Source organism: Neofelis nebulosa, chromosome 8, assembly GCF_028018385.1.
Source record: "Neofelis nebulosa isolate mNeoNeb1 chromosome 8, mNeoNeb1.pri, whole genome shotgun sequence".
Classification (NCBI taxonomy): Eukaryota; Metazoa; Chordata; class Mammalia; order Carnivora; family Felidae; genus Neofelis; species Neofelis nebulosa.
The window spans coordinates 15,870,169-15,895,862 of record NC_080789.1 but is presented as its reverse complement, the minus strand read 5'-3'; the positions used below and the strand labels follow the sequence as shown (position 1 = coordinate 15,895,862).

The window sequence follows — 25,694 nt, the reverse complement described above, 5'->3', positions numbered from 1 at the left end:
GCTGGCGAGGGGCCCGGGGAGGGGAAAAAGGATGTCACAAGAAGGGCCATTTTGGCTGGGCTGGGCCCTGAGGAACCAGACGGTCCAAGAGAAGGGAACTGCCTGAGAAAAGCAGGGTTTGTTGGGGGGAATGCAAGCTATCTGTGGTAGCCGGGCTTTCCAGTGTTCACAGGCTGTGAAGATGAGCCTGGAAAGGTAAGTCGGGGCATGCTTTCTGAAGTCTGAGTGCTCCGTTGAAGCTGGAGTTTTGTTTTTATTCAGTTTTACTCCTTTGATCTTTTAAGCTGTGGCTCTGTGTAGACACAGCTGCAGTGACGTGTGGGGGCTCTCCTTTGTTTGACAGTGTACCAGGAGTTTGACCACCTCCTGGAGGAGCAGTCTCCCATCGAGTCCTACATCGAGTGGCTAGACACCATGGTGGACCGGTGTGTTGTGAAGGTTGGTAAGCTGGAGCGGGAGGAGCAGCCCCGGTACTGCCCCCCAACACTCACCTTCGTGGCACTTGGGAGATGCAGAGCCCCGCACTGAGCTGTCTGAGCATTCCTCAGCAGCCACGGAGCCCTGGGGTTCTGAACAGAGGCCTGGGCCCCCTCCGGAGGCGGGGGTTGCAGGAGACAGGACCATGAGTCTCCTTCCCCTGATTCAGCCAGGTCAGCGTCTCTCTTTCGTCTGCGGTGTAAACTGGGTCCCGACATCAGCTTTCATTTTCTAAAGTGAATTTTTGCTGGTAGAAACAGAAAGTCAAAAAGCCATTGGTTCCATAGCATTGAACTTGGAGATCCATAAGCCTTCCTATCATCTTTCAGACAGACAGTAATAAAGGAAAGGTTGAGTTGACCCCTGTTTAAGCCGTTCACTTTCTTGTAGGTGGCTGCCAAGAGACAAGGGTCCCTGAAGAAAGTGGCCCAGCAGTTCCTCCTGATGTGGTCCTGTTTCGGCACAAGGGTGATCCGGGACATGACCTTGCATAGTGCCCCCAGCTTTGGTAAGGCCGCCCCAGCCCTCCTCATATCCAAACCCTGTTTCTCTGGGTTTCATGCGTGAAGTCCACCTCTCCAGACCCAGCCGTGATCTCACTTCCTGTCCCTGGGCCCACAAGGACATCACCCTGAAATGTGTGTGTTCTGGAAGGACACATCATCATCAGGACTTCCGGGGAGAAAGATGGCATTGCGTGCTAAAAAGCATGCAAATTGGAAAATGCAGTTTCTCACACGGAGAGTACTATCTGAGCTTAAAGAGGAGTAGATAGCACTGCTGTGCACCCCCGTTGCCGGGTGTCCCCAGTGAATCCTGCTTCCGGGGACTATTTTGCAGAATTCCACTGTGTGTACTTCCCAAGACTGGGAAGCAGAAGAAGCCTCTGAGTTTGAACATTTGCACATGGCTCGATTGACGCTCCAGCAGTGGGGAGAGTGGCTAAAGCTTCTTTAACAGTGTGCGCCAGTCAGATCCCTAAAAGAGGACTTTTACGTTCTTTTTCCCTTGAGTCCTCCTCACCTCCCTACCCAATACACACCTGCTGCTTCCATTGTAAACGGGTCTGGAAATCTCTGCCCGGGGGCGCTTATCATGGTCTGCAGGCAGGAACCTAACACCAACTTGGGGTGATTGCTATGCTGCATTGTGGGACGTGGTTTTCTACTTGTCACTGGAAAGAATGGATGATGCATTGGGTCCAGGTCATCATTAGCAAAGTGAAGGGAAACTTTAAGGCATCATCCAGACATGTGAAATCTCAAAGTGCTTTGGCCTCACATTTCTAGGCATTTCGGCAAAGGGCTGTTGGTACGTTTTCTGGGTAATTGCGTCTTGCTCACTATTTTACTTTGCAAGCAGAGATGTGGTTTCATTTCTCATTATCTCCAATTAAGCCAATCAGCTCTGGGTTTCACTCTGGGTTTAATTTGACACTTTTCCATCCAGCTTTTTATGGTCTTGTCACCATTTTCCAGTTGTGCTATACAACGGAGCGAGTATGTAGTGAAACAAAGGCGGCACTATTTTTTCTAAACAGCTCTGTCCATGAAAGACTGTGTTTCCCCAGTTGGAGAAGTGTTTTGTTGTAGATTTCTTTAATCTCCGCACTGGGAAGTTCTCTGCGCTGGCCTGCGCCATGGCTACAGATGGGGGTCGTCCTCTCTGAGCCGCGGATGGAAGTGCTCTGGTGGCTGCTACCTGGGCAGTGCCCTCAAGCATGGCGTTTTGATGACTTCCAGCTCGGCCTACTTAGTGTTAGCACATGTTACCTTTGGTTCTGGGAAAATCACTTGTGCGTAACTGCTTTCAGTTAGGCGAATGTTTGAAAAATATTTGAGATTTTTTTCATTGCTTCAGAATCAAAGAATCAACAGGATCGTACCTGTCGATATACATACATAACACGCATCCACAAAGCCAGCATCCCTTTTCGCTTTGTCCCTTATTCTTCAGTTTGCTGGGTCTTAAAGTGATTATGTATATTACTGAGTACCCTTCATTCAACAGGGAAAGTAATTCACTTGGCAGTATTCTTTGAAATTCATTGGTTCATATTAAGTTAATGTGACAAAGGAAGTTGGGGCAGTAGAACAGTTAGGGTTCTACGAAAGGGTTGCACTTATCACTAAGAAAAACTTGAAGTGTGTTTATTTCTTTTTGAACCACCCGCTATTTGGGGACACACCGGAAACTCAGACAAATGGCAGAAATGGTCACAAATCTCTTAGGAAAGAAAAGACGGAGATAGTAACCCCATTTCACTTTTACAGTATTTTCCAAGCCTAAGTGGGTTGAAATAATACCTGTTTCCAAGTCCATTTAGCAAACTGTCTGCAACGGTCCTGCTCATCCGACTCATTGTTGGGTTTTGCAGCTTGGGTGACAGACAAGTTGAAAGAATTTGCGGCAGACAAAAGCCCAGCTCCCCCTTTCTGCCTGTATATGTCAAAGACACAGTTGGTGGTTGTGTTTGGGTCATGTGTTCCCTGTATAAAAACAGCTAATTAGGAAAAAGAGCCCTCTGTTCACGGGCCCCCTCCCCCAACCACAGGGGCCAGCTCCATCTATCTTATAACTCCCACACGATCCTTGCCGCCGTGAATGGCGCGGGCTGACCACTACGTGACGGTGGGGATTGTCACCATGACCCCGGCGGGTCTCTACCACCTCTTCCCAGAACGGCCTCTTTCAAAGGTAGTTGACTCCTTTCTTCTCCTTAATTCCTTTTCACTCTTTTCTTCCTAATTCCTTCTCGCTGAAAGAGCCTATGCTGTGAACCAAAGTAGCCAGACGTTCTTTCTTTGCTGTAAGCAGCAGTTTCTAGCAAAATTAGACCGCAAAGGTAGACCGGCAGGCAATGAACTTTGAATCCTAATGGAGCTGAGGAAAATAGGGTTTCTACTTTTAAAACACACACATGCCCCGTGTTTTCCATTTGCTGCTGTGATTTCAGTTCATAGGACACCTGGACCCCAAGCCAGTGCAGGTGCCTTTACCGTCTCACTCTGGGTTTTCACCAAATGCCTCTGATTTCACTGTTAGGAACATCTGGAAGAACAGTAGTTCCTGGAAGGACTGGGGCATCAAACGGTTTGAAAAGCGGCCCTGTGTTTGCCAGCCAAGGGGGCGGGACTGCAGACTGCCCAGGTGTTCACCTGCTTGTGCACTTGTCTGCTGGCTTAGCATCACAGCTCCCCCGCTTGGGGAGGTCATACAGGAGCAGCCCTGTCAGAGATTGGCTCTCATGCCAGGTGGCCACGACCGAGCCTTCCAGGCTGCTTCTCTAGGCTTAGAGGGCCGGGCCCAGCTTTCTTACCCAGAACCTGCCAAACGTTGCACATGTCAGCCAGGCCCCCACCAAGCACTAGGAGGCAGGAATTACTTTTCCTGTATTCGGGGGAAGCAGACCAGAGAGGACACAGGACTTGCCCACGCACGCACCACAGACTCTGCTGGGCACCGCCCCGCCCTGAAGCTTTTCCATGCTAGAGCTCCTGTTCTTTCTGCTAAGCCACCACCTCATCTAACTTTCTTCTGTTGAATAGTACTCATAAAAACAAGGTAACATTTATCGACGGCCTAGTATGCACCAGACATAATATTGGGCATGTTTTCTTTTTTTTTTTTTTTTAATTTTTTTTTCAACGTTTTTTATTTATTTTTGGGACAGAGAGAGACAGAGCATGAACGGGGAAGGGGCAGAGAGAGAGAGGGAGACACACAGAATTGGAAACAGGCTCCAGGCTCCGAGCCATCAGCCCAGAGCCTGACGCGGGGATCGAACTCACGGACCGCGAGATAGTGACCTGGCTGAAGTCGGACGCTTAACTGACTGCGCCACCCAGGCGCCCCGTATTGGGCATGTTTTCATTTAATTCTTGCAACAACCTGTGAGGCCTGAGGTAGAGCGTAGAGCAAAGGCAGGATAATGACGCTCGTTGAAACAGACATCTAGGAGGCACATGCCGCTGTCAGCTTCTCCCATTAACTCTACAAGGCAGATAATAAGAGGTGGAAAGGAAGCTTGGAGAATTTTCTCGCCCGAGATCAGTATGGCAAGGGAGCAAGGGGCCAGAGCTCTGCTTCAAAATCAGATCTGCCTGGCCACAAAACCCACGCTTCTTCAGTTACCACAACTCACACAAACGCCCTGGGCTCAGACGCATTGCACCAGAAGTCTGGACAAATTTGTTTAATCCTCCCTGGTGGACTTTTAAAAATCCATATTGATAAGATTTAAACTATTTTTTGAAGCTATGAGAGAACAGAACAATAACTAGTCTATCATGAGTAAGAAGGGACTCCAGAAATAATATCTTTCAACTGTTGAGAATAAAGAACTGGCAACCATTATTCGAGAGTGAGGGCAAAGTAAAGACCTAGTCAGTTCTACAAAGACTGAGAAAATCTGGCCCCATAGAACATCACTTTAAAAAGCACTGAAAGGATGCATTTCAGCAAGAAGAAAAATAAAGCCATAGCTAAGGTCTGGGCAACAGAAATAACCATGTTTTAGTTATTGTTGTTGTGTGACAAATTACCCGGAAGCATAGTGGCTTAAAACAGTCCTTTTGTTATGCTTACGGATTCTGGTGGGTCAGGAATTTGGACACAGCACAGCAAGGATGGCTTGTCTCTGCTTTGTGACCTCTGACCTCATCTCTACTCTGCACCTCAGATGGGAACACTCAAAGACAGTAGGGCATCAACAGCTAGAGGCTAGAATCATGTGGAGGCTTCTTCCCTCACATACATGTCTGTGCTTGGGTTTGGATGACTTCAAGATAGGACTGCGATCAGGATGCCTTTGATGGCCACTTCATGTGGCTCAGTGTCCACACCACATGGTGGCCCCTGAACAGTTAAAACTTCTCACATCGCGGCTCACTGTTCCAGGGGGGAACCACATCACCTTTTATGACCCAGTCCCCAAAGTTAAAGTGTCCCTTCCCCCCGACACAGTGTTGGTCAAAGGAGTCACAAACCTACCAGGATGGAAGCGGGTCACATAGACACCCCCCCTTCTCCAGGGAAGGAAGGTCAAACAATTTGGAGGCCTTATTTTAAGATGAGACAAATTCTTAAATTTGTAAGCACATTTAATTATTGATTATAATTTAAAAAATAATTTTTGTGTGTTTAAAAATTGTCAAAGCAAGTTTTAGGCTACAGTGTAACATGAGATGGTGAGAAGAGAATCTCCAAAGACCAGTTAAAGCATAAAGGTTTTTGTCTCAGAATATTAAATAACTTTAGACTTCGCTGAAAAAAAAGTAGTTTGGATTTTAAAAATGTATGGGATATATGTTAATAAATTAAGAATCATCACTAAGTAATTAAAATTTGCCAAGGAAAGTGGAAAATTATGAAAAGAGATGGCAAGATAAAAGAAGCATAGATAAAAGACGGTAAACAAAAACATAAAATTAGATTGCTAGAAATAAGATCAAATAATCATCACAGTAGATGAAAAAGCCTCTTCCTTCAAAAAAACATCTGACATAAGTGTTTTTACAGGCAACTTTTACTAAACTTATAAGAAACATAAAATCCTTAGTTAATGAAAATGATTATGAAAATTGATGTTTCAGGCAATAAAAACAAAAGGAAACCTATACAACTCATGAAGCTAATCTCATCTCAATTATGAAGCTAATACAACCTCAATTTCAAAACTTTGGAAGAATGGTAGGGGAAAAACAATTCCTACCCAACCACACATAAATATAGATGAAACATTCTAAGTAAAATACTAGCAGATCAAATCCAGCAGCAAACATTTTAAAATCATGATTAATAAGGTTTATGACAAGAACTCAAGTATGATTCAAAGTCAGAAAAGAAACTAACATACAGTATTAACAGATGAAAAGAGAAAAATCATATGATCTTCTTTATAGATATAGAGGGAAAAAAGCATTTGATATAATTCAGCTCCCCAAGTATTATTAAAAAAAAACAAAAAACAAAACTCTTAGCAAACTGGGACTACAGGGGAATTTTTTTTAAATGTTAAAGGGCAACCAAAAATCTGCAGTGAACATGACACTAACTGGTAAAACTTTAGAAGTTTTCTTTTTTAATGTTTGTTTATTTTTGAGAAGGGGGGGGGGGAGGAGCAAAGCAGGAAGGGGACAGAAGATCCAAAGCAGGCTCCTTGCTGACTGCAGAGAGCCTGACACAGGGCTTTAACTCACAAACCATGAGATCATGACCTGAGCCGAAGTTGGACGCTTAACCAACTGAGCCACCCAAGTGCTCCAACTTTAGAAATTTTCTTACTCAAATCATGAAGACCAGAATGCCTTTAACACTGTTTCTAATAAATATTGACTGGAAGTCCTAGCCAGTATAATAACTAAAGGGAATGAAATGTAAGAATTGGAAAAGAAAACACAAAATTGCCTTTAGTTACAGATGTCATGATGGTTGACAAAAGACAATCTACAAACTAATAGAACAAATAAGAATTCAACTGGATTACTCAATTCAGTTTTTTTTAAAAAAATTACTGGCATTCTTAGCACTACCCAGAACCCACCACTACCCAGAATTATATTAGAAAATATAATTGTGTGTGTATATAAAGTATGTGTTAAGTATATACTAATATATATTAAGTATACGCAGGCATATACCATTCAGAATAGCAACAGAAACTAAAGGATACCTATAAAATAATTCTGACAAAAATTGCCTGAAGATCTTCAAGGAGAATTTTTTAAACTATTATTGAAATATACCATGTTCGTGTTTGCAAAGAGTCAACATCAAGGAGATCTTACTAATTAATACATAAATTCAACAGAATTCCAATCCAGTCCCTTTTTCCCTTTGACAATCTGATGTAAAAATTCAAAAGGCCAAGAGTCGTAAAGACATTTTGAAGGGAAAGAAGAACGAGACATAGGGACTCACTTACCTGATATTCAGGTTTGTTATGGAGTAAGACAGCGTGGGCTTGTAACATAGTTAGACCAGTAGAGCAATGAAACAGAACAGAGGTGCCCAAGACAGATGGACACGAAACTTGCCTTCGCCTCATCAGATGCTTTTCCCCTTGTCTGTTAAACAAGAGGATTGTATATATGACAGAAATGGCATTAAAAGTCAGTGGATTAGGCAAATTTCTTCTGGACAAGCACTTTGGGGTACATAAATATTAGACCCCTCCTCTACAGCATCTGAAAAGAAACATCTAAATGGGGGAGGGGGGAAGACCTTAAACCTTTTGGACGAAAATAAGGAATGATATTTTTATGACCTCGACATAGTAATTTATTTCTTTAAAAAGGTACAAAAAAGGACCAGTTATAAAGAAAAGATTGCAAAAATGAACCACATCTGGATTTCACTTGTGATTAATAAGCACACCATTAACAAAGTTAAAAGGTAAAAGTCACAGAAAAGGAGAACATATTTTGCAGTGCATATAACAAAGGGTTACTATCCAGAATATATAATAAACCCCTCTAAATAAATTATTTAAATACCCACAAAGAAATTCACATACCCCAATATTATTCAGATATCCCACTAGAAAAATGAGCAAAGAATATGAATAGGTAATTCACAGAAGGGGAAATTCAAATGGACGATAATCCTATGAAAAGATGTACACCTTTCTAGTCATTAGAGTAACACAGACTATAAACACAATAAGATAACATTTCACACCCTTCAGACTGGCAAATACTATATTTCATATACTACCAGTAGGAATGTAAAAAATTTTGGTGAGCTATCTGACACTGTCTCATAGGAGTGAATATGCAGGCAACTCTTGGACCCAGCAGACCCAAGAAACAGGTACAGAAAATATTCATTAGGGCCATTTTCCAATAGTGGGAAATGATAAACAACCAAAATTCCATCAACAGGAGAATGGATGAATAAATTGTGGCATATTCAAACAGTGGCCATCAAATTAGGCTATATGCATCCATGTGGATAGATTGCCCAAAGCAAGTTGTAGAATGCTCTGTAAAGCATCATACCATTTATATCAAGTTTGAAAACAGAAAACAATACCATATGTTATTTATGGATACATAAATACATATAGTAAGAGTGGAAAAATGCATGTGAACAAATAAATACCAGATTCAAGTCAGTGATTACCTCAGGGGTTGAACACAAGAAAGCAGAGAAATACAATTAAGGAAGAGAACACAGAGGCTTCATCTTTATCTTCAATTAAAAAACAAATCTGGGGCATCTGAGTGGCTCTGTCAGTTAAGTATCTGACTCTTGACCTCAGTTCAGATCTTGAGCTCAGAGGCATGAGTTCAAGCCCAGCATTGGGCTCTGCCCTGGGTTTGGAGCCTACTTAAAAAAAAAAAAACAGGGGCGCCTGGGTGGCGCAGCCGGTTAAGCGTCCGACTTCAGCCAGGTCACGATCTCGCGGTCCGTGAGTTCGAGCCCCGCGTCAGGCTCTGGGCTGATGGCTCGGAGCCTGGAGCCTGTTTCCGATTCTGTGTCTTCCTCTCTCTCTGCCCCTCCCCCGTTCATGCTCTGTCTCTCTCTGTCCCAAAAATAAATAAAAAATGTTGAAAAAAAAAATTAAAAAAAAAAAACAAAAACAAAAAACAAAAAAAACCACCCAAATCTGATTCAAATATAGTAAAAATATTAAGATACTGTAAAGCTAGGACTTGAATACACCGATGTTCATTTAAAAATTCTGTGTACTTTTTTGTATGTTTGAAATTTTTCATAAGAAAAGAGAAATGCTTTGGTTCTATGCAATGTGATCAACTATATTAACCTGTAGCAACAACAACAAAAGTCTCCTTTGTCTGTATCCTAATACCTTTTTCCATGACAGGCTCTGATGTTAACTCTGTGACTTTAGGCAAGTTGTTCAAACCCTCTGAGCCTTCATTTCCCCATGTATTAGTTGAAGACGATAGTAATACCTCCTCACAGTGTTGGAAAGGGGACTTAGTGCAGTGCATATGGTAAACAGTGCTTGGGCATTTGACTGGTTGATCTAACTGACAGTCACTGAGCCTCTACTCTGTGCCTGGCACTGTTGTAGACACTGGGTATAGGGAACAGTGAAAACACCCAAACATCTGCATTGATGGAGCTTACGGTCTGGTGTAGGGAGGCACATGATAAAGATAAATAGGTTATATAGTATATGTAATGGTGATAAGTGCTAGGGAGAGAAATAAAGCAGGGGATGTTAGCTGCAACTGCCTCTTGCCTGTCTTCGATATTTCTCTCTTTCTCCCCTCTCCCCCCACCCCACCCTCTCTGTGTCTTTCTGTATCCCCTTTTTTCTTTGCCCTCCTCTTCTCCTGGCACTACTCCAGTGGCCATGACACCCCCCACCCTGTCTCCGTCCTCCTCCCTTCCCCCTCCACCCCCCACCAGTACTGAACTGTTTGTTTCCCAGTTGTCTGAATGATTGACTTCTGCTGCAAAGGACCCTGTAGCTTTTGTGGAGTCAGGAACTGAGCTTCAGGTTTCTTTTGTACTTGGAGCACTTAGCACAGTAGTAGGCACATAGCAGTAACTCTACAAACTCTGTGTTCAAAAGTGATTGAAAATTATCAGACCAGTTGGGTAACTGATCGGAGCCATTAAGGAAGAGAGCCTGTAGCCCGAACATTACTGGCCTCCAAGCCCCAATCTGGTGTTTCTAACAGTGTGGTTTTAGGCAAATTTCTTCACCGTATCAGATCTTTGTTTCCTTGTCTATAAAAAAGGAGGGTGTATGGATGATTTCCAAGGTGCTTGCCTGTGATACAACTAATGCCATTTTCATTATCTAGGGTTTTCCATTTTAATTCATTGTTTCACAGCATGTTTCTAGCTTTCTATCTTTATTGACCTATAGCAACATTGGAGCAAATATTTCTTCATTTTTGGAGACCCTTTCCTTTGAAGTATTTGATGTTCTCTTCTGAATTCTTTGACTATATGGACAAAGCAATCATATTATGATATGATATCCTATGAGATCTTAGGACATTAGTAGCAAAAGGGACTTTACAGATAATAATAACAAGCAGTTACCATTCATTAAACATCTAGTGTGTCCTTTTCCTCATTATGGTTAGTACTTCTGTAACCAAAACAAGGGGTTTTACCGCCCCCCTTTTAGAGAGCTGTGTTGTACAATGATCAAAGAACTCCAGAATCAGACAGTCTTGGGTTCAAGTCCCAGTTCCTCCAGTTAATAATTATGTGACATTGGACACTTACTTTCCCTCTGTAAGTCTCAATGTCCTCCTTTGCAAAAGGAGAGTATCCCTTATCTCTTACAGTTGTGATGAGGGTTAAGTGTTATAATAAGTCTGCATATTTACACAGATCTACACAGATAATGAATTTTCCACAGAGCAAGGGCTCAAGAAATGGCGGATTTTGTAACATTTACTAAGGATAACTCATCCAGGGTCTTAGTGATGCAGTGGCAGAGCTGGATCTCAACCTAGGCAGAGTGATCCAGTGCCCACACAGTTGCCCACAGTGCTACCTCCTCAGTGGTTCACAGGACCCATTTGGGGGAAGTGGATAGAAAGTGGTGTGTGTGTGTGTGTGTCTGTCTAAGTCAGGTACAATTGAAAGGAAAATTGGTAAGTTCCACCAAGAAGATAGAATTAAAAAGAAAATTGGTAGTAAATTCCACCAAGAAGGTGCTGTCCCATCACTCCCAGAAGACCCCTATCACCTTATTTCTTACAAGTATTACACACTAACCAGTTGTGCAGCTGGAGCTATAGCCCCATCACCTTCTAACTGAGACTTGAAAAAGCATAGCTGCCAACTCAAAGGGCCCTACTAGGACCAACGCCTTTTTCCCCCATCTGGGCTGTGAGCAGACTGGACTGGATGATCTGTAAGGGAACGGGAACAGATTTTGGAGCCAGATCAAACTGAGGCAAATCCCTACATACTCCTAATGGAGACACTCCTTTCCTGCTCAATAAGGGAGGACAGTACCACCTACCCCACTGTTTGTAGTAAGGAGGAGACCTATGTTAATTGCTTAGCAGAGTTTTGGCACACAGTAAGCATTCAGCAGATAATGACGATGATGACGAGGATAATGATAATAGTGGTGGTGGTGGTGATGGAATTACAGTATAAGTAATACCAGAGAGTCTCAGAGGTCCTCTAAAAAAGCAGACTGGAGGGAAATGGGAAGAGGAGGTCAGCTTGTAGGATAGGTGGGTGAGAAGTATTTGACATTTCATGGGAAGTAGAATATCCACATGGAGATGTTCCCTTGGGAGTTGGAAACGTGAGACCAGAGATGAAGGTTTGGCCCCTCTGACCCTGGCATTCCTGAGGCTTGATTACAGCAGACATTAACTGAGCCCCTTCCATATGTGGATCGTTCCACTGTCCATGGTGGCAGCATGACATGCCAGAAAAGATGGTTTTGAAATAATGTATTATAGTAAGAATGAAAGTACCTATCTTACAGAGTGGTAAGAGATTAAGTTAGAGAATATAAGACTTTGAACACAGAGACTGGCACATTGGAAAAATGTCTTAAGATGACCACATCCCTTTTTATGAAACAGTCTACTCTAAATTAAGAATGAAGAGTCTTATTTGAGAATACCATATTTCCAATCTAATACCTTTTCTAACATTCATTTTTGAGAGTGAGAGAGACAGGGCGTGAGCGGGGGAGGGGCAGAGAGAGAGGGAGACAGAATCCGAAGCAGGCTCCAGGCTCTAAGCTGTCAGCACAGGGCCTGACGCGGGGCTCAAACTCACGGACCGCGAGATCGTGACCTGAGCCAGAGTCAGACGCTCAACTGACTGAGCCACCCAGGCGCTCCAATCTAATACCTTTTCTGAGAACCGTGTGTTCAACAAAGGTCTCAGAAACATTTAAGGAAATAATTCAGCTGTTACAGGTTTCAATTTTCAATTCTGCTTCTGGAATCCTGTCAGGTAACATTGGTATAGTGAACTAGAGGGCAAAATCTCTGCCATGGACATCCTTAAAGTCCAATCAGGGAAGTAGGACATACTTGTAGAAGAGATAAAAATGAAAGACACCATGTCAACACACACTGAACACAGTAAGTGGTGCTCAAATGAGGACGAGGCCAGTGGGTATGTGAGGGCTCAGAAACATTTGGACAGATGGCTCAATGGGCACCATTTTTGATGAGCTAGTTTGAGCAAGGAAAAAGACACACTTGCTACAAAGTGTTAGTGCCATTTACCTTATGTCGAGCACTAGGCTAGGCTGAGGACACAGCAAAGAAGAGCAACTTTTGACCATGTGGAGATGATAATGGAGTAGGGAGTGAGAGTCTTGAACAGAGCATTAGAGTACAAGCCCAACAACACGGGCTGTTAACCAGGTGGAGGGGCGTACGTGCGCTGCCATGACTTACCTTTCTGTTTGGATCTTCTCCCACCAGGGTCTTTTCACTTAATTCACTTGATGTTTGACGACTACGTGCTCTACCTATTAGAATCCCTGCACTGTCAGGAGCGGGCCAATGAGCTCATGCGAGCCATGAAGGGAGAAGGAAGCACTGGTAAGCCAGCTTTTCACTGGGAATTGCCCTACTTGGCAGTTTGATTTACATCCTTGCTTCTATGCTCTGTGTTTCTTTAGCTCTTTATTCCGAAGAATTTAGTTGTAGTGGGCAGGCCAAGTGGTGTGAAAGCAGTGATGTCCTTTTCTTCTTTGGAGTGGGCATGGCTGTGTATGGGAACTGCGTGCATGCCTTGATGGTGATTCGAAACCATCAAAGGGCTTTAAGCAGAGGAGTGACATGACACACAGATCAGAAAGAATATTTCAATTTTTAAAGTCCTTTGAAGACAACTTGCCTTGACCTTTGGCTCTGAGAATCTACCCTTTCTCTACCCATAGCAGAAGTCCGAGAAGAAATTATCTTGACAGAGGCTGCCCCGCCAACCCCTTCACCAGTGCCATCGTTTTCGCCAGCCAAATCCGCCACGTCCGTCGAAGTGCCACCTCCGTCCTCCCCCGTCAGCAATCCATCCCCTGAGTACACTGGCCTCAGCACTACAGGTAATGAAAGGCCCCTAAAGGCTTTGAGTGGGGAGTTGACTTACAGCAAGAGCTTTCTGGAAAAGCATTCTAACCTAATCAATGCCAAGACCGTAGTATTTGCCTGGATTTACAGATGCCTTGCAGTTATTCATTACTCACATGTATATACTCCACATGCTTCTGTTTTCAAGTTGGCCAATTAAGTACATGATAAAATCTCCACCTTCCCCCCCAACTAAGACACTGAAATGATTAAAATGATATAAGACATAAATTGATACACAGCCATTCTTTCTTGAAAATGAGAAAAGGAACTCTCTGTGAACCAGAGATTGAGAGGCATCTCTGGAAAGTGGGGCATCCGGGAAGCCATTTGCTAACACATGGCGATCATATCAAGGTGGGGGTGATAAGCAAGGTAAGACTAATGCTGTGGGACCTCCAAGCAAGGGGAGACTCCCTCTGGTTGGAGGCACCAAGAAGACCTCACAAAGGAATGGGTCTGAGCTGGAACTTCATTTTAACTGAGGAAGGTGGAGCAGAAGGGACTTCTGGGAAGAGGACAGTATGAACAGATGCATAGGGGTAGGGACATGTGGGGCCTTCTCAGGCCCTGTGAAACTTGGGCTAAAATTAAAATGTAGGAGGTCCATGAAGGGTCTTATGAGGCTGGACACCACAAATTGCAGTCACATCCTGGCGGATCTTGAATGCCAAGGTATGGTTTAGAAATGTAAAAGAAGAGGTAATACAAGGATAATAATAGCTAGTTGCCGATGTCCGTTATCACTTCACATAATTATCTCACAATAACGCCTCAAGGTTGTGAAGGAAAAGTAAAGGGTGAGAAAGTGTCAGTTCCTTGTTCTGGGCACCACAGTCACTCAGCCATTCAACAAATGTCCTTACTCATAAGACTTGTGAAAATGGTGAAGTGTATACAGAATATTCAGTAAGCGTTAGCTAATTTGTGATGACAGTGTGCGTGTATGTGTGTGTGTGCGCACACCTCTAGAGCAACTCACATGGTTGCTGTGGGCATGAGATGACGTAAGAAAGGCCAAGTGCTTTGCTCATAGTGAGGTGCTATCAGATGGAAGGGGTCCCATTGATTAAGATGAGGGCTACCGCTGAATGCTATAGGGGATCAGAGGGAGAAGCAATCTCCTTCCTTCCCACCTGAACTCTGGCAGGCAGGAAAGAAGCCTGCAGGAGAGGGGAGACTCAAAGGCAGCCTTAAAAGATGAGGAAGAATGCATAGGAGAGGAACCAAAGGCAGAAACAACCTTTTCCTATATGGGCCTTGGTGGGGTTGGGCCAGCTGAACAGACCAGTGTTTGTGGAGCAGAGGGCTCATGAGACAGTGATCATTAATTCATTACCTTTTTTCCAAACCTGCTTAAACTATTCTCCCAATTACCCAACTCCAAATGTGGGAGTCAACTTCATCTTTCCTCTCCCTCGGCTCCTGTATTAGAATAGGCTAGGGGCGCCTGGGTGGCTCAGTCGGTTAAGCATCCGACTTCAGCTCAGGTCACGATCTTGCGGTCCGTGAGTTCGAGCCCCGCGTCGGGCTCTGGGCTGATGGCTCAGAGCCTGGAGCTTGCTTCCAGTTCTGTGTCTCCCTCTCTCTCTGCCCCTCCCCCGTTCATGCTCTGTCTCTCTCTGTCTCAAAAATAAATAAACGTTAAAAAAAAAAAAAAAAAGAATAGACTAAGCTACTGTTAACAATAGATCCAAAACGTATGGAGTTGACACAAGAGAAATCTATTCTGTGCTCGCAGACAGCCCTGGCAGGGTGCTTAGGTCTGAGAGGAGGCTCTCTTCAATGCAACCATTTGGAAACACTTGCTCTTTCCATATTAGGTTGCACCATACTCCAGGGCAGTGGTTCTCAAAGTGTGGTCCATGGACCAGCGGTATCTGCACCCCCTGGGAACCTGTTAGGAATGCTCATCATCAGGTCCCATCACAGACCTACTGAATCAGAAACTCTAGTGGCAATGCCCAGAGATTTGCTCAACAAGCCTCCCATTGATTCTGATGCACACTAGCTTCAGGACCACTGCCCTGGGCTTTGCCAAGTCTGCAACCAGCTGACAGAAGTAGAAGGTGGGTATAGAGAGGAAAGCCCAGTCCCTCAAAGGCCCTGCCCTGAAGTAGCACATGTCACTTCTAGCTCCATTTCACCAGTGAGGGCTTAGTCCATGGCCTCATGTAATTGCACAGAGAGGCTGGGAGGTGTAGGGTAGCACGTCCCCAGATAGGGAAGGGGGCGAATAGATTTGGGGAGACAGCGTTCTCTACCATGCCTCCCAAGCCAGTCGTTCTAATCCAAATCTTGATGGGCCCATTCCTTCCCATGGCACCACTGCTATCTGTTCAGGCCTTCCCCACATCTCGGACATCCAGCGACTCTCAAACTGGTTACCCACCTCCAATCTGGTCTGTCCACTTTCTTGCTGCCCACTAGGCTCATTTCCCAAGACCGAGGGGACTCTCATTCTCCAGATCGTATCTCACACTGCTCCACCTCTGGGGTCTCCTCCTTCCACCTCCACCTGATGAAATCCTACTCATCTTCATTGCCCTCACCCTCTGGGTTAGAATCTTCCTCCAGGGGCGCCTGAGTGGGTGGCTCAGGCAGTTGAGCACCTGACTCTTGATTTTAGCTCAGGTCATGATCCCAGGGTTGTGGGATCAAGCCCTGTGTCCAGCTCCACAGTGAGCGTGTGGAGCCTGCTTCAGATTCTCTCTCCCTCTGCCCCTCTCCCGCGTGCGCTCTCTTTTTCAAAAAAAAAAAAAAAAAAAAAAAAAAAGTCTTCCTCCAGACGCTCACAGCATGGTCCTACTTATATCCTAGTTCTACTTAGAATAATTTTCAGAATAGACTGGGGACTGAAATTGGATATTTTTGAAGACCAAATAAACAGGGTGAGATTACCCTATTTAGGATGTTGTCTTTTATCCATTCATTCACTCACATGTCCATCCATTTATCTATCCATTTATCCAATAAATATTTCTCGAGTGACTTCTGTGTACCAAACACTTCAGGTTCCCATCCCCTGGCAGTTTATGATTTAGAGGTTAGGGTTCTGATGGGCAAGCTGGCAGTCACAAACAATGTGATGAGTGCAAAGTTGGGCTAAGTTGGGAGAAGAGGGTAGAGGAGCACAAAAGGAGGCCATGGTTGATATCTGCAGGGTCTGGGAAGGCTGAATAATGCGAGAGAAGGTAGTCTGGCAGAGGAAGTAAGCGGTACAAAGGCCTGGAGGCAGGAGACAGCATGTCATTTTCAGAGAACATAAAGTACGTATGCTAAGAATCTTTGGTTAATTCCTTCCCTCAAGTTTCCTTTCTCTCCAGAACTAGCACTACTCAGAGAGGAAATGAGCAGGTACTTAAGAGCCTATAAGGCCTTTCCTCTTCTGTACTTTGCCAGGAGCAGAAACTTGCCGACAGACGCAGTGGTCCTTTGTCAGGGACTGTTAAGGAGACTGGATTCTTCAGAGTATTTAAAAGTAGAGTTGTCAGTAACTGGCCCTAGACGGAGCTTTGATTTCACTTTGGGTACGCAGCTGGAAAAAGGCCTCCTCTTTTGTGGAAATTTAGATTTTGGCATCACATTTGTTTACATGGATGCACCTGAATCATGTTTTGTGTCCACTTTGAGGGGGAAGAACACCCCCTCCCTCGTCCCTCCCCTTTTCTCTCTGTACTGGGTCATTGTAGTTCCTGCTTAGGAGGCTTGAGAAGAAGAGCCACGGAGAGAAGAACAGCCTTAGTCCCTGAAAATGAAAAGGGAAGAGAACTTGAGCACTGTCCACAGCTCTCCAGCTGCTCAGCTGCTCAGCTGCTCAGGGGTCCATCCAAGGCCGGAATATGGGGCAGCAACCCCCAGTCTCCTGCCTCAGGAAGAAACCAGGGCAGTAAGAACAGGCCAGTAAGAACAGCCGGTCATCTGAACAATCCTGCCCGCCCTCACCCCCCACCCCTTACCCTTCTGGGAAGCACCCACGTGAGCCAGTTAGTGATAACATCCTTACTTCTAAAATAAACAGGGAAATTATGCAAATGAAGCAGTTCTGCATTGTGAAGCAGAAAGGGTTCAAGGGGGAGCTTTCCTGCAGTGCAGCAGCATATCCAGCGAGGAGACTCTAAGGGAATAAGGGGATAGGGAAGGTGTGAAGGCAAGATTTCTAGGATCTCTTCATAATTCTCATCCAGCTAGTGAGTCTGCCTGGCTTTTTTCACAGCACTTTGGAGGCCCCAAGGTGTGGCAGGTGTGATAGTCAAAGCCACAGGAATACCATAAATGTGTTCAGAGATTTCTGCGCAATGTGTTCACGAGTCATAAAAGTAGCTTCTTAGAAATACAAATGTAAAACAGGTTCTTTTCAGATGATCGTAACCTTTGAAGATTTTGGCACATTCCTGCTTTGTTCTCAGATATCTCCAGGGGGCATTAAAAATGTCATCCTAGATAAAACTATGTGTAATATTTTTCTCAAGTACCACTTTTGAAATACTCCCTTGTGAAATTAGACTGGATCTTGGCATGCATGTGGGTCATAGTCTTGAAGGAGACCTAAACATAATTTCCTAACAACATGTATGGTTTTATAGACATTGCATTATAAAGCACATTTAGCCATGATATACATCTAGGTATTAAGAAATATAGGAGGTTTCTTAAATTTGAGGATTTGTGCAAATATTTCATTGACCAATACTGTAAATTCGAAAACAATTATTGTGTATCTTATAAAATGCATTTGTCATGTTTCTTTTTTTTTAAGTTAACATATGGTCTTTATGCCCAGTTAATTTTTATTTTCATTTTTATTTATTTACTTATTTTTAACTTTTATTCATTTTTGAGAGACAGAGATAGAGCGCAAATGGGGGTGGGGCAGAAAGAGAGGGAGACACACAATCTGAAGCCGGCTCCAGGCTCCGAACTGTCAGCACAGAGCCCCCTATGCGGGGCTCGAACTCAGGGAACTGTGAGATCGTGACCTGAGCCAAAGTTGGAAGCTTAACTGACTGAGCCACCCAGGTGTCCCATTTTATTTCCATCTTTAAATTACTGGTTGATTTGTATACCATTACTTTCCAAATAGTATCTGAAGTGGTTAATAATTTTTTTAAAAAAAGCAATTTTTAAAAAGGAAATCAGGAAGCAAAAATAAAGAAGTGGGGAATATTAAACAAAACAAAACAACTCCTGGCTAAAACAGTTCATTAACACGTTAAATGAAATTTTATGTGACTTAGTTAATTTTGTTGGGTCTCTAGCATACTCTGAATATCATTGCTCAGATGATGTACATATCATCAAGTTTGATTTAGAGTCAAGGCCAATCAGGTGTCTGCAGCCCTTCCACATTATCAGTGTCTCACTTTTGATGGACACTTCCCCATTTTTCAGCTATGAAAAATAGAACAGTATTATGTCTGCTTGGTGAGCACAAAGAGAAAATTAATTCATTGCACATAATCTTTTGGCATCCTTTGGTACAAGGACTCGTGGATACAAAGTGGTATATTATAGATAGTGAGTTATGACTCACTAGGGAAACAGCCACTCTGCTCATCTATCTTGTTCTGTGTCCATACTTACATGTGTTTCTAAGTATGTTTTCTTAGGACTGTTTTCATTAATTGTTTTTAAAAGCCGGGGTGGGGGGGGGGAGTGGAAGAAAGTGAAAGGAAAGGAATATCAGGCACCTAACACTGTGATACGTGGCTGATTTTGACTGGGCATGTTCAAGTCTACGGCAAGGCCATGAAACAAGACTAGCAAAGGATTCCATTTCAACAGATTTCCACAAGGTAAAATCTAGCCCATTTATCCATTTTCTTCCCTAACTTTGTGAGCTTGCCCCCTCACTCCTGGCCCAGCAAAGTTCAGAAACTTTAATTTCCATTCAGGTAAAGTGCCTCTTTTCCTCTTTAGGAGCGTGGCAGGTGGTGCCAAACTGACAGGCCCACTTACCATGACATTGGGCTGCAATTCTTTACTGTCATTTAATGCAAACTGTAAAGCTCCCGCTCTGTCCTGGTGAGGCCTCTGAAGGGCTCTAAGACCTGGTTTATGATGTCATTTGAAGTATTCCCTCCTTTAGCAATGGCAATAAAAGTTAACTATTAAACTCATGTTTTCACCTTCCCACCATGGGTTCCCTGCAACACAAAACCAGCAAATTAAATCATTGAGATGCTAGGATGCCTAAAGAAATAAAGGCAAATTCCTTATAAATGGCCCTAACTGTAGAACATCTGGCCTGCCCAGCTGCATTTTCTCTACATCACTTGAGGATGTAACAAAGATAACTGGCCCCTACTCTTTCCAAATAACAAAAGCTCAGTTATTCTGAGAGCAGCTAAAATGAGTGGGACAGGGTGGACACAGCAGCCCTGCCCCAGAGCCCACGATGACTCATTTACAGAACCTCCTCCTCCATCCCTGCTGCTTCCTTTTCTGTAAAGGAGTGGAATTAGGAAATATAAGCTGGGATTGAAAATAGATTGCTTAATCTCTTCTTGACCTCGCATCATCAAGGTCACGGCTTGGTGTTGGGGGCCTTTGGATTTGCTCATTCATTCTTTGGTCCACTCCATGTATTCCGTGTCTAATCTGGGGCATGTCCTGGGGGTACAAAAGTGAAAAGAACAGGCACTGTCACTGCCCCTGAATACTTATATTCTGGTGGGTAGGAGAGTCGATACAGAAGTAAACAACCAGCTAAATAAACCATTTCAGGTGGTCATAAAGAGAATAATAGTGTGCTGCGAAATGGTCAGAGAAGGCCCACCTGAGGAGGTGACATTTATCCAAGACCTGGAGTATGAGAAAGAGTCAGCGCATAAAGTTTGGGGAGAGGAAAAGAACATTTCAGGTAGTGGGGAACAGCACGTGCACATGCCTAAGGCGGAGAAGAGCCTGGCGTAGTGAGGATTGACTAACGGACACACATAAGGGGAGAGCGGCAGTGGGGGCAGTTGCAGAGGTAGGTGGCAGCCAGATCTTGAATCCCCATCTGTCTCTGGGAACGGATCCATTTGCTGCTCCTGGTCATGGAGCTACTGATAAAGTGTAACACAAACAGATGAGGTTTTCAGCTCCAGCAAGTATTGTCCTTAAGCACTACTGCCTTAGGGATGGATGGTAGCCAATGGGGGATAGAGCCATGGATAGCCCACGGTTCAAGTAGACTTTTCTGTGATGATGGCAACTTTGTTTTTTTTTTTAATCTGAGCTATTCAAAATAGTAGACACTAACCACATGGGGCTACTGAGCCCTTGCAATGTAGCTAGTGCAATGAAGGAACTGAATTTTTAATTGTATTTTGTTTTAATTTTTTTAATGTTTATTTATTTTTGAGAGAGAGAGAGAGAGAGAGAGAGAGAGCGAGAGTGAGCAGGGGAGGGGCTGAGAGAGAGGGAGACACAGAATCTGAAGTAGGCTCCAGGCTCTGAGCTGTCAGCACAGAGCCCGATGCAGGGCTTCGAACCCACAAACCACGAGATCATGCTCTGAGACGAAGAGCTTAACCAACTGAACCACCCAGGGGCCCCTTGTTTTAATTAATTTAAATTTAAATAGCCATCTACGTCTAGTGGCTACTGTATAGGCAGTTCCAGAATCCAGACATACTTAAAGGAGCTTATTTCTCAGGAAGGTACTACCAAAAGGCTTAGGTTAGATCAAAACCTGAACATCTGTGATGGTTCATAGAATCCTAGTGGAGAAAAGGATCAAGTGGTTTAATCCAAGATCTGAAGGAAGGGTATGGCCAGGTAGACTGGAAAGTAGCCTGAATTTTCACAAGTCTGTACTAGAACCTTACAACTTCTGATCTTTAATGGCCCTCAACATGGAGCATGCATGACCGGAGGCAGTGGGTGGTTTATAGACCCTTGCTGCTCAAAATGTGGTCCACAGACCAACAGCATTATCATCGTTTAGAAATTTGTTATAAATGCAGAATTGCTGGCTCAGCTCCCAACCTACTGAATCAGAATTTGCATTTTAACAAGATCTCCTATGATTCAAATGCACGTTCAAGTGTGAGAGGCGACTGTTGTTTTTGGAAAGGCTCTGGAGTTGGGCACATCTGGGTTCAAATCCCAACTCCGCCACTCACCTGAGCAAGTCTTAGGCCTCAGTTTTCTCACCTGAAAGAAAGAGGTAATACCTCCCACCTCAAGAGGTTATTGTGAAGATTCAGTGAGTCAGTGTATAAAAAGAAAATAGCATGAGGTCTGGTTTATGCTGGATGGTTTATCATTCATTCTTTCATTTATTCAACAAGTCATTACTGACTGCCTGTTATGTTTCAAGCACCCTTCCTGTCCTGAGTTGAAAACCCCCTCCAAGGAAACAACAACAACAACAAAAACTCAGGAATGAAAAACATTTTGTTGGGGATGGAAAGGAAAGAAAATCTTCTTCTGCAGTTTTAAGACTAGAACACAGACAACACTTACCTTTATAGGATTCTCAGATCTTTGGGGATCTTTATCGTATTCTTAGAGATCAGGGGGCTTTCTCCACTATTCTCAGACTTTGAAATAAGAGTGGGCATACAGGTCATGGAGAAAAAGAGAAAGGGGAATTAGGCAACTAGGGAAGGTTATTGTTTTACCAATAAATAAAAAGCATTAGCGTTGTCTTAAAAATTATGCAAAACTGTGAACTGCACACATTTCCTTTTATTGGTTTCCTTAAAAAAGCAGCAGCAGCAGCAGCAGCAATTCTCACTGGAGGTCCCACTGATAGGAAAGGGAATGCAAGGGGTGTTCTTTTCTGGTCCCCAGGCAAAAAGGGTTTCTCACCCAAGCCAGTAGGTGTTAATCTGCTTAAGCCTGCCTGAGTGGGTCTGTTAGATTGCTGGCACACGGCCATTTAGGGGTTTTGTTTCCCAGACCACGGGAGCCCATTTTTCCAAGAGTTCCACTAGCTTTTTGTTTGATAACGTCTATTTCTAGCAGCATTTACTCCTCCAACAACAAATTCAATGAAACAAAAATTTACTGAACACCTACTTTTTGGCAGACCCTCTGTTGGGGATACAGAGATGACTAAGGAACAGTTGCTGTGCTCCAGGAGCTCATACAAAAGTAACTTCTACTCCATTCTCTCAGGTGATGGCTATTATCACTCTGTCTTCCTACTGCTTGGGGAAAAAGAGAAAATCATTTGGCTTCCTGAGCTGCCTCCTTTAAATACCCACTGACCTTGCGGTGCTCTCCTGAGGTCCCAGGGGCTTGAAGGGTTAATTACTTGCTTGCTGTGGCTGGTTCATTGTTCTCCCATACTTCCCACCTCCCTCCAATTCGATCTCCAATTATCAAGCTTGTTTAATATATTTTAATAATGTTTTTCTTTTCATGGAGACAATACACATTCGTTATAGAAAAATACAGATAAGCAAAGTGAAGAAATGCTTTAAAGCCCTCCTCAACCCCACCACCTAGAGATAACCTGTTTTAATAGAAAGGGTACTTTATTTTTTTAAAATTTTTTTTTTCAACGTTTTTAATTTATTTTTGGGACAGAGAGACAGAGCATGAACGGGGGAGGGGCAGAGAGAGAGGGAGACACAGAATCGGAAACAGGCTCCAGGCTCTGAGCCATCAGCCCAGAGCCTGACGCGGGGCTCGAACTCACGGACCGCGAGATCGTGACCTGGCTGAAGTCGGACGCTTAACCGACTGCGCCACCCAGGCGCCCCAAGAAAGGGTACTTTAAAAAATTATAACAGTAATATAACTTCATATGAAGTGCAAAATATAGAGGAGTGCAGTCATGCATAATCCAATCATCTGGGGCATGATCATTTTGGAATTTTTTCTTTCCAGTCTCCTTGCAGTTACCATAAATGATGCCTCACAGCCTGCTGAAGTCATTATCTTTTTGTATATGATGTACATGTGCAAACCAGGAAAAGGGGTACTTTTAGCCATACTGATGAATAAGAACACCTATGATTTTATGGAGAAACACACTTAGAAGTTTGCTGTAATTAGCTGAATTTCTGTTGCTATTCAAGCCTTTCATCCCTGGTGACAGAATCTGACCCAAGAAACTTGTCTTTCTTCCCTGGCATCTGAAATGGGACATATAGAAATGTTTGTTCTAAGAAAGTCTCCTATAAGAATACCTGAATTCACGGTGAGGAGTGCATGAATACCGTTAAGAGCCTCCCACGCCCCAGACTCATCTCACTTAACCCTCAAAACACTTCTGCAAGATACGTATTCTCATGCTTGCTTTGCAGTTGATGAGAGAAAGCCTCCTAAAGTATAAGAGGCTCAGCAGGACTCGGAGCCAGAGTGAAGCAGCAATATGGTAGAGAGAATAAAAGCATGGGGCAGACCGGAGTTCAGAGCCCCACCGGCCCCACCCACTGGGACCTCGTGCAAGTTAACATTTGAAATTCCTCTGAACTGGACTTGAGTGAGATGCCACTAGCCTGAAGTGTTGACATAAGGAAGGGTCCTGAGAATCAAGATTGGAGCCCACTGTAAGGGTGTTGCTGAGGACACTGTTAAGCAGTTCACAGTTGCCTTTTATGGGGGCATCTGAAAGAAATTCTTGTTTGATCATAATTCCAAGGACAGTTTACTCCTGAGCAGTTTGTCTACTATCTTATGGCTCCTGATCTGTCAGGTTTCCCTTGTGGCATCGTCTCCTGGAAAGTCTCTGCGCCAAGTCTAAGGCCCGCCTCTGGGAAGAGTATGCCTGTTTAGCCTCGCTCCTTGTTGCACTTTTTGCTCCAATTTTAATTTCTTCCTTGACTCCCCCATTCACATTATCTTCTTGAATCTTCTGTATTCTTATGCACTCCCTTAAGTTCTTTCAGATTTAACCTTCAGTTTCCTCACCTGTGAAGTAGGCACGATCTTTATCTCAAGGTTATCAGTAAAGCACTAAGCACAGTGCCTGGGCTTTATTAAATGCTCAGTAAGTAGTGTCCCTTTTTCATGTTCTTGGAATGAACCTTTGTCACTTCGTTAAAAAAAAAAAAGGGCATTACTTGCATTCCAAAGGATTCTCCCAATTTACGAAAGAGTTCAATACAGAGTTCTTTTAATAATAAACAGCTGTGTTCAAAGTAGGATTGCATTTTCACACACCTTTCAGAGCATCGCTCACTGAATTTCTGCCATGTAATTGGCATAGTGCTGGTCCACCAACTCTTTCTTCCACCTGCTCCATGCCAGTGCAGCTACTCACGTGCCATCTGCAAAGTCGTTGGGATGGAAGGGACTGCAGTTTTTCACAAGAACCGCTCTTCTATCTTCCCCCAGGAATGCTGAGATAGAAAAGATCTGCTGCAGAAAACACAGAAACGGAGCACCATGTTTTACTTCACTTAAGAATGGTTTCCCTTAACCAGTTCTTCAGTTTTCCTGCGTCTGCAACGGGGTGTTGAATGGTCTTCCCTCCACCTCCTAAAATAGGCTTAATTATTTCCACTATATCAACATTCTCAAAGTTATCAGACATCAATGAGTATATCACTTAGTGATTTCTTAAATTACCATCTTTATATTCTAACCATCTCATAAAATTCTTAAGCATCTTGAGGGTTTTGCATTTTGTCAGTTTCTCTTCCCAATCCCCAGCATTTTCAAGGTATCCAATTAAAAAGTAAATTAATGGAATTAGCAATATGTATGGAATAGGTCACCGCTCAGGTCACTGTCTAATAATCTTCAAAAAGACCTGGGTAGGCAGAGCCCAGTAATCTACTTAGGGCTGCTTAGAGTGGTTTGTTGGCTCCCCAGCACCTGTTTAGTTGAGCGTTGAGAAGTTACTCGGCTGTGCCTCCCTGAGCTTTTGTCCTCTCTCCTTCCCTCCCTCTTTCTCTTTCTACCTTTCCTTTCCCTTTTCTTCCTTTTAAAGTTTTTATTGAAAAATTTTTGGTCACCAGGCTCTGCACTAGTAAGCACTGGGAATCCAATAGTGGACAAAGCAGACAAGGCACCTACCCTCATAGGGCTTCTAGTCTGGAGGAGGGAGGATGGCATTAAATCAATCACATTCATTAATGGGTGTAAGATTACAAACTGTGGTAGGCACCATGAAGGACTATAGTGCAGTAGGGGATCTGACTTAGTCTGGGATTAAGACACAGGGGGTACTAAGGGAAGAATGAGGTTTCAGACAGCAGTAACAGCATGTGCAAAGGC

The 25,694-nt window shown here is 43.7% G+C and overlaps 1 protein-coding gene across 4 annotated transcripts in view; it reads left to right on the top strand.

Moving 5' to 3' along the window:
• The window catches only part of RFX4 (regulatory factor X4), a 165,540-nt gene that overhangs the window by 127,365 nt on the left and 12,481 nt on the right, over positions 1 to 25,694 (top strand). For 3 of the 4 annotated variants that reach the window (XM_058741528.1, XM_058741530.1, XM_058741531.1), the window contains 4 exons: positions 344 to 438; positions 868 to 985; positions 12,882 to 13,001; positions 13,343 to 13,504. In XM_058741528.1, the coding sequence (XP_058597511.1) occupies positions 344 to 438; positions 868 to 985; positions 12,882 to 13,001; positions 13,343 to 13,504 (495 nt within the window). The remainder of the gene's footprint in view (positions 1 to 343; positions 439 to 867; positions 986 to 12,881; positions 13,002 to 13,342; positions 13,505 to 25,694) is intronic. The other variant, XM_058741529.1, reaches the window with a different exon arrangement.